Raw genomic sequence first — 18,705 nt, 5'->3', positions numbered from 1 at the left:
TTGGCAGTAGCAACGCATAAGTGGTTGAGTTTAAACTTGTTTACTTTGTAGGTTTTTTGGGGGTTGAACTAATCTCGTATAATTTACGTTAGAAAAGGATTCACTTGAAACACACGTCATGTGCAAAAAACAAATAAAAATTGTTTTGTAAAGACGTCTCGAACAAAAACGGCATCAAGAATATGTTTGCTAAAATCCATTTAACATTTCTTTTATCAACCAGAAATGTTGAGTTAACATGAGATAAGTTTTATTTTTATAAATATCATGTCAATATCTTTTTCCGGAAAGCAGTAGTACGTCATCACTAATGTTACATCATTTGTGAGAGCTCACAGTAGGGAGAATATGCTAGCGAATGTGCTTACGTTCGGAAATATAATTCAACAATCGCTCAAACTTCGCAAGCTCCGTGTCCTCTTAAGCGTTTGTAACAAATTCGTTACGCTGACAAGACATTATCCACCTCCTTACGAAGATCGATCAATTTAGAAACCGGTTTCAAAATTTCAGCGAATGTTGCGAAGACGGTCATTCGTCGTCGAATTGGTAACGTTGGTGAAGCGTGCGTAAGCGTTTGCAACGTTCGTAAAGGCATTGGCAAGCGTCGGTAAGCATTTGTATAATTATATTTATAAGATATTGTAAGGAGAGGACGATCGAGGGGTGAGATCGAGATGACAATGTTCACTACCAAACCGCCAATTTGGACGAATTCATCGCATTCAAATATTCATCTTCACAAGAACGTTCGTCACTCTGTGAGAGCAGCAATACGAAGCACTTCCTAAATTTCAGCGAATGTTGTAAAGACGGTTATTTGCCATCGATTTTCGTAAGCATTGGTCAGCCATTTTGGTAAACCGTGCTTTTTATGCGTGAGATATTGGTATGGAGGGGTTTAAGGACGACCAAGAACATTATTCACTTTCAAATCGCAACTTTTGGGCGAATTCATCGCGAGTTTCAAAAATATTCATATTCGCCCAAGTGTGAGAGTAGCATAATATAGCCGCTTGGTTGCAGCATATTAAAGCAACATTCCAAACACGACAGCGAAGTCTTGTAATTTGTTCGCACGCCACCAACGGCACTTTCTTGTTTTTCTAAACCTCGAGGTAGGGTAATAGTTTCCTTTTAGGGTATAAAATTAAGAACATTTTAGAAGTCATCAACTCAATGTTACATTGAAAAAAAAAAAAAAAAAAAAAGAAAGTTTAGAAAGCATTCCTGTCTAACTCGTTCGCTCAAGTAGTTATTTAAATCGGGTATAGGAACGTGCGTTACGTATTCATCAATTAATAATTGTTGACGTAAAATTGTGATGATATTTCACAAACGAGTTTGACGTAGAGCGTTTTTCGCGTTTATTGAAAACTAGATGAAAACTTTGGTCGAGAAAATAAATTCTTCTAAGAACCAATGCTAGATGAAAAACAATCGCTTTAAGGTCGCCCCATATAGTCAAAATGGAGACGTCTAAGTGAAATGAATGTAATATATCCGACTCAATTGATATTCATGCCCGTGTTTCGTTTACCATTTATGGATTTTTCCCCTCAATATCATTCTAAATTAATAACCTTTGATATTGACTTCAGAAACCCTGCGGCTTCTACTGTTACACGAATGCAGTGTTCAGGTTTCAATAGAAAACGTCGGAGTTCTTTGGTTTGCAGTGCGCCATCTTCACCAACCCCGCCTCTCTTTTCCCCCTTTTTACTTTTACGCTTCAACAGGAAATATCCCCCCACAATTTGTTTTAATTGTGTGAAAAGGTCCAAGCCAGTGGATCCACTTACTGTGTACATAATATATCCAGAACGGTGAATACTTCGAAAATAGACGTGATACGGAAACCGTGGTTTGACCGGTGGGATCTTGTTTAAATAGCAATGTAGAAAGTCACTCCATTTATCGTTAATAAACTCTTCTTTTTTAAGGGCCGGAAAAGGTCACCAAGATGTTTAGAGTTCTTGAAGAAATACGAACACTAAATTCGCTTTTCACAGTTGGCGATGCGACTAAAAACACAATACGTTTTTATATATTACCAAGGTTAGGAAGTTTTGATCGATTCGGAATGTCAAGATGTGTGTTGAAGCGATTGCGCCTTTAAGAACCCTTTGAACCACGAAATGTCAGAAAAAACATATCTTTAGGGAGAAGGAACGATTTGTTTTGTTTTTTTATTACTTGTATTATGCCTTCGGGTGCTAAATTTTAGAATGGTCTATACACAAGTTGAGTGGTATGCAGCATTTAATGTTCCGAAGAGAAGAAATCAAGTCAGCGAGGAGGCTGTTATTTGGACGACCTCTGACATTATAGCATTGATCTTCGTTTGTTGCTATGGGGCACTGATTTGTACCATTGATTATATTGATTCCTTGTTCGTGTACTAAAGTCAAGTAGGGACAAGTTGCCATTCAGACAAGTCACTGCAATGAGGGTCAGCTCATAGTAGATGGGCGGCTCTTTTGTTATTGACTAATGCTGGCTTGGTGGCCGGGGCACCAAACCCACAAAAAAAAACAGCATGCTGCCATGTCAATCGATGATGTCATCGTCAGCCAATCACCGTGCAGGAAAACCATGCTGTCTAATGGGAGTTTTTAGATTAACGGTGGAAATCGCTACTGGACTAGCTACGATCCGGTCTCGCTTTTAACATTTTCGGGAAGAATATGAAATAATCCATGTATACTAATTGGGGACTGTTACTGACATTCTTTACGGGAAAATTTGCCGTGTTTATGTGACTTGTTTTCTTTCTTTTGACACATTTTTTTTACGTACAGTTTTCTTTTTTTGGAATTTGAGTGGCACCGATTTTTTCATACATAACGACAGATGCTCTTGGTTTCAATTTACTGGTACATTATTTTGGTTGATACTTTTCAGAAAAGATCGAAAAACTACCGAACTCCAGAAGCACTTTTGACTTATTTTATAATCATTCACAGAGGTCACGCACGAAAAACGATGCATAATTTGAAGATAAAAGGAAAGGAAATTTAGTGACCTGCAGGTAGACTGAAGGAAAGCTGCTGACACCAGTTACGTTTGTGCACAAAACTATTTCATAATTTTTTTTATTTTATATATATTATATGAATGTACTTTTCAAAACTATCACTTATCAGACCGACGACGTCCATTCTACCTAACTAAAGGGATTGTGTACGTTTGGTACCTAGAACCGATCGGGTTTTTTCAATCCTCATATAGTTGTAGGCCTATAGAAAGATACAATCAACCTAACCTATGGAAAGTGCATTTCACAATGTGCACCATTTTTTGAGACAGTGTCGAAAATCTGGACCGTTAATGTCCACGCGCATAATTTAAGGAATACTCTGCAGTTGAATACACAATCATCAGTAACGCTTTTCATATTTGAATATTTCCAATTATTTGCAGCATTTAAAGGTGAACAGTCAAATAGCATTTTACTATCCAAAATTGTTGCACTTCGTACCAAATAAGCGTAGGGTCGTTATTACTGAACGTATACCTACCGGGAGAGCCCGGATCTCCGTGGTGGTATGATTAATGACAGTAGTCAGGGTCATTATTACTGAACGTATACAGACCGGGAGAGCCCGGATCGCCGTGGTGGTGATTACTGACAGATAGTCAGGGAAATCATTACTGAACGTATACCTACCGGGAGAGCCCGGATCTCCGTGGTGGTATGATTACTCACAGTAGTCAGGGTCATTATTACTGAACGTATACAGACCGGGAGAGCCCGGATCTCCGTGGTGGTGATTACTGACAGATAGTCAGGGTCATTACTACTGACCGTATACAGACCAGGAGAGCCTGCATCTCTGTTTTGGTATGATTACTGACAGTAGTCAGGGTTATTATAACTGAACGTATGCAGGCCTTGGGAGTCCGGATCTCCGTGATGGTGATTACTGACAGTAGTCAGGGTCATACTGACCGTATACAGACCGGGAGAGCCCGGATCCCCGTGGTGGTGAGTACTGACAGTAGTCAGGGTTATTATAACTGAACGTATGCAGGCCTTGGGAGTCCGGATCTCCGTGATGGTGATTACTGACAGTAGTCAGGGTCATACTGAACGTATACCTACCGGGAGAGCCCAGATCTCCGTGATGGTGAGTACTGACAGTAGTCAGGGTCATTATTACTGAACGTATACAGACCGGGAGAGCCCGGATCTCCGTGGTGGTTTGATTACTGACAGATAGTCAGGGTCATTATTACTGAACGTATACAGACCGGGAGAGCCCGGATCTCCGTGGTGGTATGATTACTGGCAGTAGTCAGGGTCACTATTACTGAACGTATACAGGCCGTGGGAGTCTGGATCTCCTTGATGGTGATTACTGACAGTAGTCAGGGTCATCATTACTGAACGTATGACCGGGAGAGCCCGGATCTCCGTTTTGGTATGATAACTGACAGTAGCCAGGGTCATTATTACTGAACGTATACAGGCCGTGGGAGTCCGGATCTCCGTGATGGTGATTACTGACAGTAGTCAAGGTCATTATAACTGACCGTATACAGACCGGGAGAGCCCGGATCTCCGTGGTGGTATGATTACTGACAGTATTCAGGGTCATTATAACTGACCGTATACAGACCGGGAGAGCCCGGATCTCCGTGGTGGCGTGATTACTGACAGATAGTCAGGGTCACTATTACTGAACGTATACAGAACCGGAGAGCCCGGATCTCCGTGATGGTGATTACTGACAGTAGTCTTACAGGGTCATTATAACTGACCGTATACAGACCGGGAGAGCCCGGATATCCGTGGTGGCATGATTACTGACAGACAGTCAGGGTCATTATAACTGACCGTATACAGACCGGGAGAGCCCGGATCTCCGTGATGGTGATTACTGACAGTAGTCTTACAGGGTCATTATAACTGACCGTATACAGACCGGGAGAGCCCGGATATCTGTGGTGGCATGATTACTGACAGACAGTCAGGGTCATTATAACTGACCGTATACAGACCGGGAGAGCCCGGATCTCCGTGGTGGTATGATTACTGACAGTAGTCAGGGTCATTTTTACTGAACGTATGACCAGGAGAGCCTGATCTACGTGGTGGTATGATTTATACTGACAGTAGTCATTTGATTTTACTGTGATGCAAGAGCAGTGTTTTGCTGAATAACAATCGACAGGGTTCAAAGGAGAAGAATTAATCAAATATAAATCATCGATTCTACCAGCAGGGGCTCTGTGAGTCAATATTTACCAGCACGAACTCAACAATACTTTACGATACATGCTGCTCCATTACATAGACTATCGTTCCATGTACAGTTTCTGAGCCGCATCAGTTAAATCAATCCTTGATGTATTATGCAAAAAGAACGGTATCCAGTGTTCATAAAAAGGGTGTTTGAAATGCATGCAACATAATTATATAACTTTGCTCCCAGCCTTACAGAAGACGTCCAGGTCACCAGACTTAGTGGATGTGTGTGACACTCCGGTTTGTGGGTCCTGGTTTTGTTGTACCAATGTTCCCTTTTTGTAAAGAATTGTCTTGCGGGGTCCAAGTTGAATAAATAATTTCACTTGATTTTGTAAAAGACCCCACAATGGCACTCCCGTAAGCTAACACACAAACATAAGTTGTCTGATGACATTGCAACTAAAGACTCGCAAACACTGGTGACTTCGACTAGAACATATTGATGAAGCTTTATATGAATTATTCTCAATGATGTATATGCTATCCAATGTTACTCGCACTGTGCCTAACTAATTCAATACCCTGACAACTGTAAACTAAGCCATCCCTTGTCTTCTTCTTTCATTCGAGTCGCCATGGTATTTTCATATTTGTTTTTATAAGGAGACACATACCCCAAACGAGGCGTACCAAATTGCCATACCAGGGTAGCTAGCAACTCCTTATGGTCAGTGCCCACGTTCCGGATGCCCTCTCGCAGCAGACCTTAAATTGAATATCGACGCTTAATTGCTTTTTATTGATCAAACAATTAGTGGTCGGGCAACACACTGGATTTCCACTAGGGTTTTCTTTAGCACCCTAAGTATTTCATACCCTCCACCGGTCTGTCGTGCATTAAAAGGTGGACCATGGTGAGGATGTGGGTACATAAACTTAATTTGATTTGTCTGTTTCTACGTAAACCCAACACGCCGATTTGCCTGGAAACATTTGGCCCGTTGTTGACGAAATGGCTGCCCGGCGCTTTCAGAAGTGATACCCAAACAATAACGCGAGGTTATACGCGCTGTCCTTCGCACCGTTACTAAAAGTTTTCAAATCCAGGTGCGGGGTGCATATGGAATTGTTTCATTGTATGATTGTTACAATATAAGGATGGAACATTATTTTATGGGTGGTGTCTTCAAATAACAATTTTGCAAGGTGTCTACACGTTCGAAGTTGTTGGGGTTGGTGCAGTTGCATGTAGAAGGTTTGAAATGTTGAACCGAAGGCTGTATCCAATTGCAATTCTCGCCCGTATTCGACCATTTTTGGGACATAAGTACATAAAGGAAACAAACTCGCACACTTTAAGTCCAGTTGTTCGATTAAACGCGAGACTTCGGGTGCGACTAATGCTGAAAAGGTGCTGCAAAGAACGCGTGCTACCCTTCAACGCATGTGAAAATCTAGACGTAGCCACCAATTCTGACTCGGCCGTTTTCTCAGTCTCAGCCCAGCGTCTGTGTTGAAGTGGGTTTACATAGGATATTGGGTTACAGACTTATGGATGATAGCATTTCAGAGGGTGTCTCGAGCTGATGACAATTCTGGGCCGGTGTTGTGTCATCCTACTCCAGCCAATGTTAATTTCCCATCAATGTTAATTTCCCATATGGGGGACCGAATCTCTACTGGACAGAATTCCCTGCGACACCGGCTTCATTTTACTTAAACTCTGCTGATCCGGTTTGTTTTAAAACCATTTTTACTTTTTAGTGAGTGCTGGTAACATTTTAGTCATGGAACATGTTATTTGTTTCACTATTTTCTCCCCGAAGGTGCACTGCCCTGTGACTCGCAGTCCTTGATATCCTAGAATGGAACAGTGCACATATCTGAGAGGGGAGGGGTCAAGTGTTTGAGGGACTGACAGAAAATGTCACTGTGAAAATAACATACATACTTTACGTCATATGAGTCATGACCTACACAAAGCTGAACCTCTCAAAAGTGTGGCGCAATGTTATTTGTAGCAGGCTTCTGGATGTCTTGATAACAGCCTTTGATATTGTTTTCCAAAACCTCTTCTCTGCCGATCAAACTGTTGGCATACGGGGAGCTATTATCTGAGTGGAACCTTCCCGCATCTATGTACTTCCTGCATGAGGAAAACTATCTAAGGAAGTCAGATCTGTGCAATTATCTCAGTACACAAATAATTTCTTTCACATGAGCCTGTACACCAAGACCTGGCAGCTACAATTTTCCAACCTTAAACAAAAATGTTCCGCTCTTGAGATTCTAATACAGATCTTGAACGCATGACTGAATGCAGTGGCTCCTCATCTGATGTGCCTTAGCAGTTAAAGGAAAAGATTGAATTCATTTTGGGAAACCACGAAGGCATAACTAAGTTGACTTGAATTATTCACAGGAAGGTTTCTGCACCGAACATCTGCTCTTGTTTTCGGAAAACTTCTGGCCGCAGAAAGACACATATAGAATGGTGCCCTCAACCAATTTTTGTTTTCACTCTGATGCACGATTACACAAATCCAGAATACAGATTCTTGGTCATGCCACTCCCTCTGCCATTTATTACAACGTTACTTAAGATTTCACCAGTCGCCTCTTACTCTGTTTAATTAGTTTTTAGTAAATTTTAGCCAGCACGTTGAACCGTTAGGAATAAATCCCTAAACGGGAATGGCGCACACGTTGTCTGCATCAATAAGGCACACCAGAACATTGCTTCGTGTTGTCTGTCGTTCGCGCTCTTTCTGTCTCTGGCCCTGTCTAGGATTTCAAACTATCAGGTCGGGGAGCTGTGCATTAGTTCTTCTTTTGTGGATGGTTCGTGTGTTTGTGTATTCGGGGTACCAGTACACCAGTATTGACCCATGTAGAATACGGAGCCCATGTACTTTATAAGCAAGGGACAGCTTTAAAGGGATACTACATTGCTTTTGCGAATATTAAAATTACCTTTCAATTATCATTGCAAACCTGTTAAAATTTTGACAACTTATACGTAGTCACGCTGGTGTACAAGTGGTCACTATGTTTTGTTACCCCCTGTGAATTAGGGTACCTTCAGTAGTAAATATGTATTTCGGTTGATTTTATAAAAAAAATTAGTAAAGAGATATTTAGAGGTTGTCTAAATAAAACTTTAGTATGTTATGTTTCTGTTGGCGATCGATGTGGTGTATTGTGGGCGACAATATTGTCTAATGCATCATGACTTAAATTCCGATGTTTGAATCATCGAGGTTTGGGTTCTATTCCCGGTTGTGACAATTGTTTCATTGAGCAAGGCGTGTAGCTAGATCATCGCTTCTGTAAACTCATGTGTATAAATGAGAACCTGAGAGGGCTGAGACAAAATGCGTTAGGTTCACTCCTTGGCACTAACTCAAATAGCTTGGGGCTGTGCTCCCAAGAGTGTAGAGTAGGGGTAATGCCATATTATGCAATGACACTTCAAATCCTACTTTTTCTTTTTCTTTTGTTCATCCCAAAATTACCAATCATGAACGTCGAGCCACCGAAATACTAATCACAGAATAACAGTGTTGTCTTTAACAAATCATCTGAAGAATGGCTTGGCAAGAAAGAAAAGTAATCAACTGTCATCTTTGTGACATGTCAAAACGAAGTTATCAATGTGGACATGGAGCCGACATGTGGGTTTTACAAGTTACCAACATCATCTGGCTTAAAGGAACATTACAGAATGGTTTTTGCCTCACAAAACATTTGCTGGCAGTGTTAACACTTTATGTGATTTGTCATAAACTGACAAATCGGTAGAACTATCAGGTCGATCTGGGTCACGATAAAATAACGAACAACCGATTACATATTATTTTTTGCATGACATCGCTGCAAGTAAACTGAATAAAACGCTATTGGAGCGATAATAGATGTTAATTATGCATGTGGGGGATGAGAAATATATTAATTTGGGTTTTTACCCATCAACCGATGTGTGTTAGCATTGTAAAAGATAAATACAACATAAAAGTGCTGTGGCAAAAATGCGTTATGATTTTCCTTTAAAGCTCGGCGGCGCCCTTTCGTTACTTCGTCTAACGTATTGTTTCTTTGTTATCGAATGTGCGGTCTCGCCACTCGGGTCTCACGTACTCAAGTTTTATTTTATTGTTTGAACCTTTATCCAGGCTAGACACTTTGTCTAGCCAAGGATGCTTTCGTCTTCCATTACGACGGAAGTTCACGTCTTCGTCATATTTACTTGCTTTCCATTGTGTCAACTTTTCAATTTGTTAAATATTTGGGTTGAGCTTTTTGGGTCGGAAGAGAAAATAATTACAAAAAAGATTGTCTCAGATAAAGAAACGAATGTACGGACTTGTTTACCACGACAGTCAAAGTCAAAGCATACCTTCGGTTTTCTGAACCGTTCGACTATTTATTTCTAGATGTATACATTAAAACTAACATGTCACTATTTATATTCAAGGTAGTAAACGGTTTACCCAATCTGAAACAAAGCATTACTGATAACCGATATAATATTCAAAAGCTGCTGTTTATATAGGCCATCAAACTAACATGTCACAGTTTATTTTCATGGTGGTAAACGGTTTACCCAATCTGAAACAAAGCATTACTGACACCCGATATAATATTCAAAAGCTGCTGTTTATATAGGCCATCAAACTAACAAGTCACAGTTTGTTTTCATGGTGGTAAACGGTTTACCCAATCTGAAACAAAGCATTACTGATAACCGATATAATATTCAAAAGCTGCTGTTTATATAGGCCATCAAACTAACATGTCACAGTTTGTTTTCATGGTGGTAAACGGTTTACCCAATCTGAAACAAAGCATTACTGATAACCGATATAATATTCAAAAGCTGCTGTTTATATAGGCCATCAAACTAACATGTCAACATTTATATTCAAGGTGAAACGGTTTACCTAATCTGAAACAAAGCATTACTGATAACCGATATAATATTCAAAAGCTGCTGTTTATATAGGCCATCAAACTAACATGTCAACATTTATATTCAAGGTGGTAACGGTTTACCTAATCTGAAACAAAGCATTACTGATAACCGATATAATATTCAAAAGCTGCTGTTTATATAGGCCATCAAACTAACATGTCAACATTTATATTCAAGGTGAAACGGTTTACCCAATCTGAAACAAAGCATTACTGATAACCGATATTATATTCAAAAGCTGCTGTTTATATAGGCCATCAAACTAACATGTCAACATTTATATTCAAGGTGAAACGGTTTACCCAATCTGAAACAAAGCATTACTGATAACCGATATAATATTCAAAAGCTGCTGTTTATAAAGGCCATCAAACTAACATGTAAACATTTATATTCAAGGTAAACGGTTTACCCAATCTGAAACAAAGCATTACTGATAACCGATATAATATTCAAAAGCTGCTGTTTATATAGGCCATCAAACTAACATGTCAACATTTATATTCAAGGTGGTAACGGTTTACCTAATCTGAAACAAAGCATTACTGATAACCGATATAATATTCAAAAGCTGCTGTTTATAAAGGCCATCAAACTAACATGTAAACATTTATATTCAAGGTAAACGGTTTACCCAATCTGAAACAAAGCATTACTGATAACCGATATAATATTCAAAAGCTGCTGTTTATATAGGCCATCAAACTAACATGTCAACATTTATATTCAAGGTGGTAACGGTTTACCTAATCTGAAACAAAGCATTACTGATAACCGATATAATATTCAAAAGCTGCTGTTTATATAGGCCATCAAACTAACATGTCAACATTTATATTCAAGGTGGTAACGGTTTACCTAATCTGAAACAAAGCATTACTGATAACCGATATTATATTCAAAAGCTGCTGTTTATATAGGCCATCAAACTAACATGTCAACATTTATATTCAAGGTGAAACGGTTTACCCAATCTGAAACAAAGCATTACTGATAACCGATATAATATTCAAAAGCTGCTGTTTATAAAGGCCATCAAACTAACATGTCAACATTTATATTCAAGGTAAACGGTTTACCCAATCTGAAACAAAGCATTACTGATAACCGATATAATATTCAAAAGCTGCTGTTTATATAGGCCATCAAACTAACATGTCAACATTTATATTCAAGGTGGTAACGGTTTACCTAATCTGAAACAAAGCATTACTGATAACCGATATAATATTCAAAAGCTGCTGTTTATAAAGGCCATCAAACTAACATGTCAACATTTATATTCAAGGTGAAACGGTTTACCCAATCTGAAACAAAGCATTACTGATAACCGATATAATATTCAAAAGCTGCTGTTTATATAGGCCATCAAACTAACATGTAAACATTTATATTCAAGGTGAAACGGTTTACCCAATCTGAAACAAAGCATTACTGATAACCGATATAATATTCAAAAGCTGCTGTTTATATAGGCCATCAAACTAACATGTCAACATTTATATTCAAGGTGGTAACGGTTTACCTAATCTGAAACAAAGCATTACTGATAACCGATATAATATTCAAAAGCTGCTGTTTATATAGGCCATCAAACTAACATGTCAACATTTATATTCAAGGTGAAACGGTTTACCCAATCTGAAACAAAGCATTACTGATAACCGATATAATATTCAAAAACTGCTGTTTATAAAGGCCACCAAACTTACAAGTCACAGTTTATTTTCATGGTGGTAAACGGTTTACCCAATCTGAAACAAAGCATTACTGATAACCGATATAATATTCAAAAGCTGCTGTTTATATAGGCCATCAAACTAACATGTCAACATTTATATTCAAGGTGGTAACGGTTTACCTAATCTGAAACAAAGCATTACTGATAACCGATATAATATTCAAAAGCTGCTGTTTATAAAGGCCATCAAACTAACATGTCAACATTTATATTCAAGGTGAAACGGTTTACCCAATCTGAAACAAAGCATTACTGATAACCGATATAATATTCAAAAGCTGCTGTTTATATAGGCCATCAAACTAACATGTCAACATTTATATTCAAGGTGAAACGGTTTACCCAATCTGAAACAAAGCATTACTGATAACCGATATAATATTCAAAAACTGCTGTTTATATAGGCCACCAAACTTACAAATCACAGTTTATTTTCATGGTGGTAAACGGTTTACCCAATCTGAAACAAAGCATTACTGATAACCGATATAATATTCAAAAGCTGCTGTTTATATAGGCCATCAAACTAACATGTCACAGTTTATTTTCAAGGTGAAACGGTTTACCCAATCTGAAACAAAGCATTACTGATAACCGATATAATATTCAAAAGCTGCTGTTTATAAAGGCCATCAAACTAACATGTCAACATTTATATTCAAGGTGAAACGGTTTACCCAATCTGAAACAAAGCATTACTGATAACCGATATAATATTCAAAAACTGCTGTTTATATAGGCCACCAAACTTACAAGTCACAGTTTATTTTCATGGTGGTAAACGGTTTACCCAATCTGAAACAAAGCATTACTGATAACCGATATAATATTCAAAAGCTGCTGTTTATATAGGCCATCAAACTAACATGTCACAGTTTATTTTCATGGTGGTAAACGGTTTACCCAATCTGAAACAAAGCATTACTGATAACCGATATAATATTCAAAAGCTGCTGTTTATATAGGCCACCAAACTAACATGTCACAGTTTATTTTCAAGGTGGTAAACGGTTTACCCAATCTGAAACAAAGCATTACTGATAACCGATATAATATTCAAAAGCTGCTGTTTATATAGGCCATCAAACTAACATGTCACAGTTTATTTTCATGGTAGTAAACGGTTTACCCAATCTGAAACAAAGCATTACTGATAACCGATATAATATTCAAAAGCTGCTGTTTATATAGGCCATCAAACTAACATGTCAACATTTATATTCAAGGTGGTAAACGGTTTACCCAATCTGAAACAAAGCATTACTGATAACCGATATAATATTCAAAAGCTGCTGTTTATATAGGCCATCAAACTAACATGTCAACATTTATATTCAAGGTGAAACGGTTTACCCAATCTGAAACAAAGCACTACTGATAACCGATATAATATTCAAAAACTGCTGTTTATAAAGGCCATCAAACTAACATGTCAACATTTATATTCAAGGTGAAACGGTTTACCCAATCTGAAACAAAGCATTACTGATAACCGATATAATATTCAAAAACTGCTGTTTATATAGGCCATCAAACTAACATGTCAACATTTATATTCAAGGTGGTAAACGGTTTACCCAATCTGAAACAAAGCATTACTGATAACCGATATAATATTCAAAAGCTGCTGTTTATATAGGCCATCAAACTAACATGTCACTATTTATTTTCAAGGTGGTAAACGGTTTACCCAATCTGAAACAAAGCATTACTGATAACCGATATAATATTCAAAAGCTGCTGTTTATATAGGCCACCAAACTTACAAGTCACAGTTTATTTTCAAGGTGGTAAACGGTTTACCCAATCTGAAACAAAGCATTACTGATAACCGATATAATATTCAAAAGCTGCTGTTTATATAGGCCATCAAACTAACATGTCACAGTTTATTTTCAAGGTGGTAACGGTTTACCTAATCTGAAACAAAGCATTACTGATAACTGATATAATATTCAAAAGCTGCTGTTTATATAGGCCATCAAACTAACATGTCACAGTTCATTTTCAAGGTGGTAACGGTTTACCTAATCTGAAACAAAGCATTACTGATAACCGATATAATATTCAAAAGCTGCTGTTTATATAGGCCATCAAACTAAAAGTTTGTCTTGTCATGAATTTCTAAGAGTGCTTGCCAAACGTATAATTATGACTCGATGTTTATAATTATGAGGAGTTTAGCATTTACTTTGTTCTTCCTTCCTGACAAGTGCTGCTTCATAAGTGAATATTACTGAACAGACGCAAATGAATTATTTGAAAGGTTCCGTAGTTATTGTTTGAACTACATTAGTAAACGAACAGTCCAGCTGGGCACATTTAATTGGCTCTACTTACCTTATAAATAAATAATCTTTATGACTGGGCGCACTATGCCGTGTTCTAGGTTTGTTTAATACGTGTACCACCTAGATGTCCAACCCGAAGGATAAAACGTATCTTGCTCAGTGTGACGCACATGTCACGATCAGGACTCGGACTCGGACACTGCTGATCAAAAACACCAGAGCATGACTCCAGTGCATGTTGAGCTTCAAATCAATGCAATTTGAGACTTTGAAACGTTAGGTGGCAGCAGACTTACCAGGTAAATTGCCATTTGCTTACGTAGTTTAGAGCTTGCGCACATTGCCGAGGACAATGGATTTTACCTGGTAATTCTGCTGCCACCTAAGTCCCAAAAGTCCCCCATAGACCTTATATGCACATGACGTCATTTCAGTAGAGCACCCTCACCTAGAGGTCAAAAGGAGGTTATTCATTGTGCGCCACGCGTTCACATCCGTGCGTCTCGATGTCAGGGGCCTTTCTCAAACCACGGCTTGGGCTCCGGCTCAGGCTCCGCGTGCTGATATCCCTGCAATACGCGCTGCTCCAAAATGCAGATTAAAAGCAAGCTGCGTACACAGCACGCGGAGCTTAAGCCTGAGCCGGAGCCCAAGGCGTGGTTTGAGAAAGGCCCCTGGCTCGCCTGTGTCGTATAGAATTACTCAACCCCGTTTCCAAGGGGTGATCGATCTCGCCGCGCCAATTTTTCCCAGCATGCCTTGCTCGATCATAACTCCTGGAAATGTGACTTCAAAATATTATACAAATATTGACTGCTTTGAGTGCTATGGTTAACACTATGACTCCCGAGGTGATCCACGGAGCGATCTATTTTCCCGAGGCGAAACCGAGGGAAAATATAACGCTCCGCGGATCACTGAGGGAGTCATAGTGTTAACCATTGCACGAGTAAAAGCAGTCAATATTTGTTTTATAACACCCCAAACAATTCTAAATACTGTACTATTAAGTTACAGAACTGAATGCTACAATCCACGGACGACGCGAATACAGATTGCGAAAACTTTTACTGTGCTGCTTGTAGTGTCATGTAATCTGAAATGGTTACAGACTATTAATTTATCATCCTCGTAGACGCAACGGATTTCTGGGTACTGCACGCCGTGTAATAGTCTTTTGACTAGCGCACGGCAAGTCGACGCACTATTACACGGTAAACCGATGTACTATCACACGGCCGTATCTAGTAAAACTAAGACATATCATGTGACGCGCTCTAAACCAATGAAAAGGCAGAATATTGGTAAGGGGTGTTATAACAAAATGTATTGGATATTACTATTAGTCCTGTGGTTGATCCGTTCTGTGTTGGGCGTTAGTTGCGCACACGTTGGATGCGCTGTGTGTAATACAAGTCGTAAACTTGCCTTGGCGCAGTGTTGCGTGACAAAAAGTGAATACGTACACCTTTATACGCACGCGTTTCGGCATATCGAGCTTTTTGAAGACGCACGGCGTTTCAAATCTTGCGCGTATACGATAGCCAATCAAAGACACGGATCGTAGTTTCCCTCCCAGGGGTTAGAGACGTACGCAGAGCTAGCGGGTGATACGGCCTGCTGCCAATGGTAGCGAGGTTGAAAATTAATGTCTCTAAAGTGTTTTGAACATGCCGTGTTTTATGTTTTAAAAAACTTTTTTCGAATTCTTGTTTTACAGATCATCCTGCTCCTTGACTATTACCGGACAAGATGACGGGGACTGAAGGGTATAGTTTACTTGATGACCAAGTCACTTCAATCAACAACAGTACCTTCGGTGGTTCGGTAGTAGACCTTATAGAGGATGGGGCCACACTAGATCCAACCGACTCGCCAATCAACGTCACGGATGAGAACCTTCATACGTTTTTGTACACAACAGTCGATACTATGCTGGTAACTGTAGCTATGCCGTTAATTTTCTCAATCGGTGTCATGGGAAATTTTGCTGTCATAGCTGTGTTTATCCGTGTGAGATCGATGCGGACGGTCACCAACCACTACCTGGTAAGTCTTGCTATTGCTGACCTGACTTTCCTGGTGCTATCAGTGCCACAGTTCTGGGTCATGTACGTGACGTCACCCATCATAGCAGACTACCGCGTTCTACAGACGGGCTACTGCAAGATGTCAATATACTTGACGGAGTCAAGTATCATAGCTTCTTGCTTTACCGTCATCTTGGTAACTTTTGAGCGGTACGTCGCAATTTGCTGGCCCCACAAATTCAAGGAGCTGAGCACCAAACCACGTGCTGTGCTTCTCTGTGCGTTAGTCTGGCTCTTCGCCCTCGGGTACAAAATCCCCGCCCTCTGTTTCTCCGCTGCTATTAAAACACCCATCGTTTGGCTAATTAGCGCCCCGAAGAAAGACTACCCGGACTCTATGTATGTTTGTAACTTCTGCTACCCAATGACTTCTGACACGTGCAAAGTTTTTAAGAAATCACTGACATTGGATCAGATCTTGTTGCTGATGGTGATTCCAATCACAATGGTGATGTATTCGTTAATTGTGTTACAGCTACAGAAACTGGCAAAGTCCACTATGATCCGAGGTTCTGGCAGTAGCTCATCTACACGTATGAAGAAGCAGGTTGTGCGCATGCTAATTGTGACGATAACGCTGTTCGTCATTTGCATGACACCGTTTCGTATTTTGAACCTGTTTTCGATTTACGAGTTTAGTCTACCGCCCAACTCGCAGTGGGTGCTGGTGAACGTAGGTCGCATCATGTTGTACACAAACTGTTCTGTCAATCCAATCATATACAATATCATGAGTGACAGGTATCGTCAGGCGTTCCACGACACGTTTCTTTGCTGTCTACCAAAGCGAGGGGAGGCCAACCACGAACAGTCGAGTTGCAACCGCAAGACGACCAAGTACACCGCCAGCATGTGGGCTGAAACCAAGTGAAACTCACGTTTTGACGCTACCGACCATTATACGTCATCATTAACGTCCTGCTAACGTGACAAATCCGTCCTCCGGGACGTAACGTTTGAGATATTGGCTTCCAGGCCATTTACGAGCATAGACCTAGATTAATAATGTGGATGTTTCATGTGACAGTAAGTTTACACTCTTACGTCATCAGCAGAAGTTGGCGTAAGGCTTGCGTTTCTGACTAAAACAAACTTAATTATAAATTTAGTGTACTTTGTATTTGAAGGAGGGTTGTTTCTCACTGTGTATCAGTGTTGACGCAGTAGATCCGCAAATGCTGCTCACATTATGGCACTTGTTGGTGTCATTACAGACTTTGCAGAGAATTAATTAACCATTAGCATTGTCCAGCGCTGTCATAACCTTAGCCTAGGCCTCTATGACGCAAAAGCAGAGATCGTATTTTTGTAAGACTCTTAAAACTTTGATACCAGCTTTTTTGATAATGTAAATACATTACACTTAGAAAGCCGACTCACTTGATTTGAATGAAGTGGTGCTTCGATTTCCAAAGGCTGTTTCTTGTTTTATTGTTAAATTAAAGGACAATGACGTACCATATTATTCGGAGTGGTCGCATAAAAATCTAAATAATAGATACATAACGCTAACACACATCCCCTGGTAGGCTCCCACATCCCCCGAAATGAGATTTGTTTAGTTTCGCGGTTATTTACATTTTGTCAAAAACATTTTTGCGCACATGCAAGGCTTTTACCCCAACCCGTCCCTTTGTAGGTGGAAACAGCACACTCCTTTCTAACTCGATTATGTTTTTTCCCCAAAAAATTCTCATTGAAGTCATCACCCCACCGTTTATGGGTAAAGCACAGACGGTGAACGTGGAAAACGCACAGCTATGCACACGCAGAACGCATGATGGGCAATTGAGCTACTTTCTCTAATTCCCCCCCCCCCCCCCCCACCGTTGCAGTTCCTGTCTGACTTTGACACGATAAAACCGCTTGGAAGAGATTTTACGTAAAGTGCTTACACTTGCAAGACCGTGTTATATCCTTGCATTTGGACTGTCCTTTATTAAAGTAATGTGTAGTCGTTAACAGTAAATCATGTACATGTCAGGGACAGTTAAGTAAACATCAGTCATGTTGTGTATTTTTGTTTACTTAACTGTCCTGCGCTCGTGATCCATGTCACCATACAGCCGTCTAGCGAGTTCAAACGCCTATAAAAATAACGATTTGTCAGTGTGGTTAAATCTTTAGTAAAGACCAAGTATACTAAGCCAGTTCAATGACAACTTTTACTGAAAAACAGTCATTGTGTGCTGACTAGCGATGTTAAATAAGCGAGTCTATAATGGCTGGAAAAGGTTTGTGACGTTGCTGTGACGTCAATTAGTCTCATTCATCCGTTAAACCAATAACAAATTGATAAGCCGCGTATTCTACTTTTAATTTAAGAGGTATTCTTGGTAGTCACCAAACCAGCTTTCGATAATCTACAGATAAACACCCTATGTATCCTGATACATTTGGCAGACCGTAACTAAATG

General features: G+C 39.7%; 1 protein-coding gene across 1 annotated transcript in view; it reads left to right on the top strand.

The window, feature by feature from the left end:
• The window catches only part of LOC139937626 (neuromedin-U receptor 2-like), a 46,839-nt gene extending 28,733 nt beyond the window's left edge, over positions 1 to 18,106 (top strand). The window contains exon 2 of the mRNA XM_071932868.1: positions 15,919 to 18,106. Coding sequence (XP_071788969.1) covers positions 15,951 to 17,159 — 1,209 coding nt within the window. The 5' untranslated portion in view covers positions 15,919 to 15,950 and the 3' untranslated portion in view covers positions 17,160 to 18,106. The remainder of the gene's footprint in view (positions 1 to 15,918) is intronic.
• The last annotated feature ends 599 nt before the right edge of the window (positions 18,107 to 18,705 follow it).

The sequence above is a fragment of the Asterias amurensis genome, chromosome 5 (genome assembly GCF_032118995.1).
Source record: "Asterias amurensis chromosome 5, ASM3211899v1".
In the NCBI taxonomy this organism is placed as follows: domain Eukaryota; kingdom Metazoa; phylum Echinodermata; class Asteroidea; order Forcipulatida; family Asteriidae; genus Asterias; species Asterias amurensis.
The sequence above is the reverse complement of the archived record's forward strand: the minus strand, read 5'-3'. Positions and strand labels throughout refer to the sequence as shown.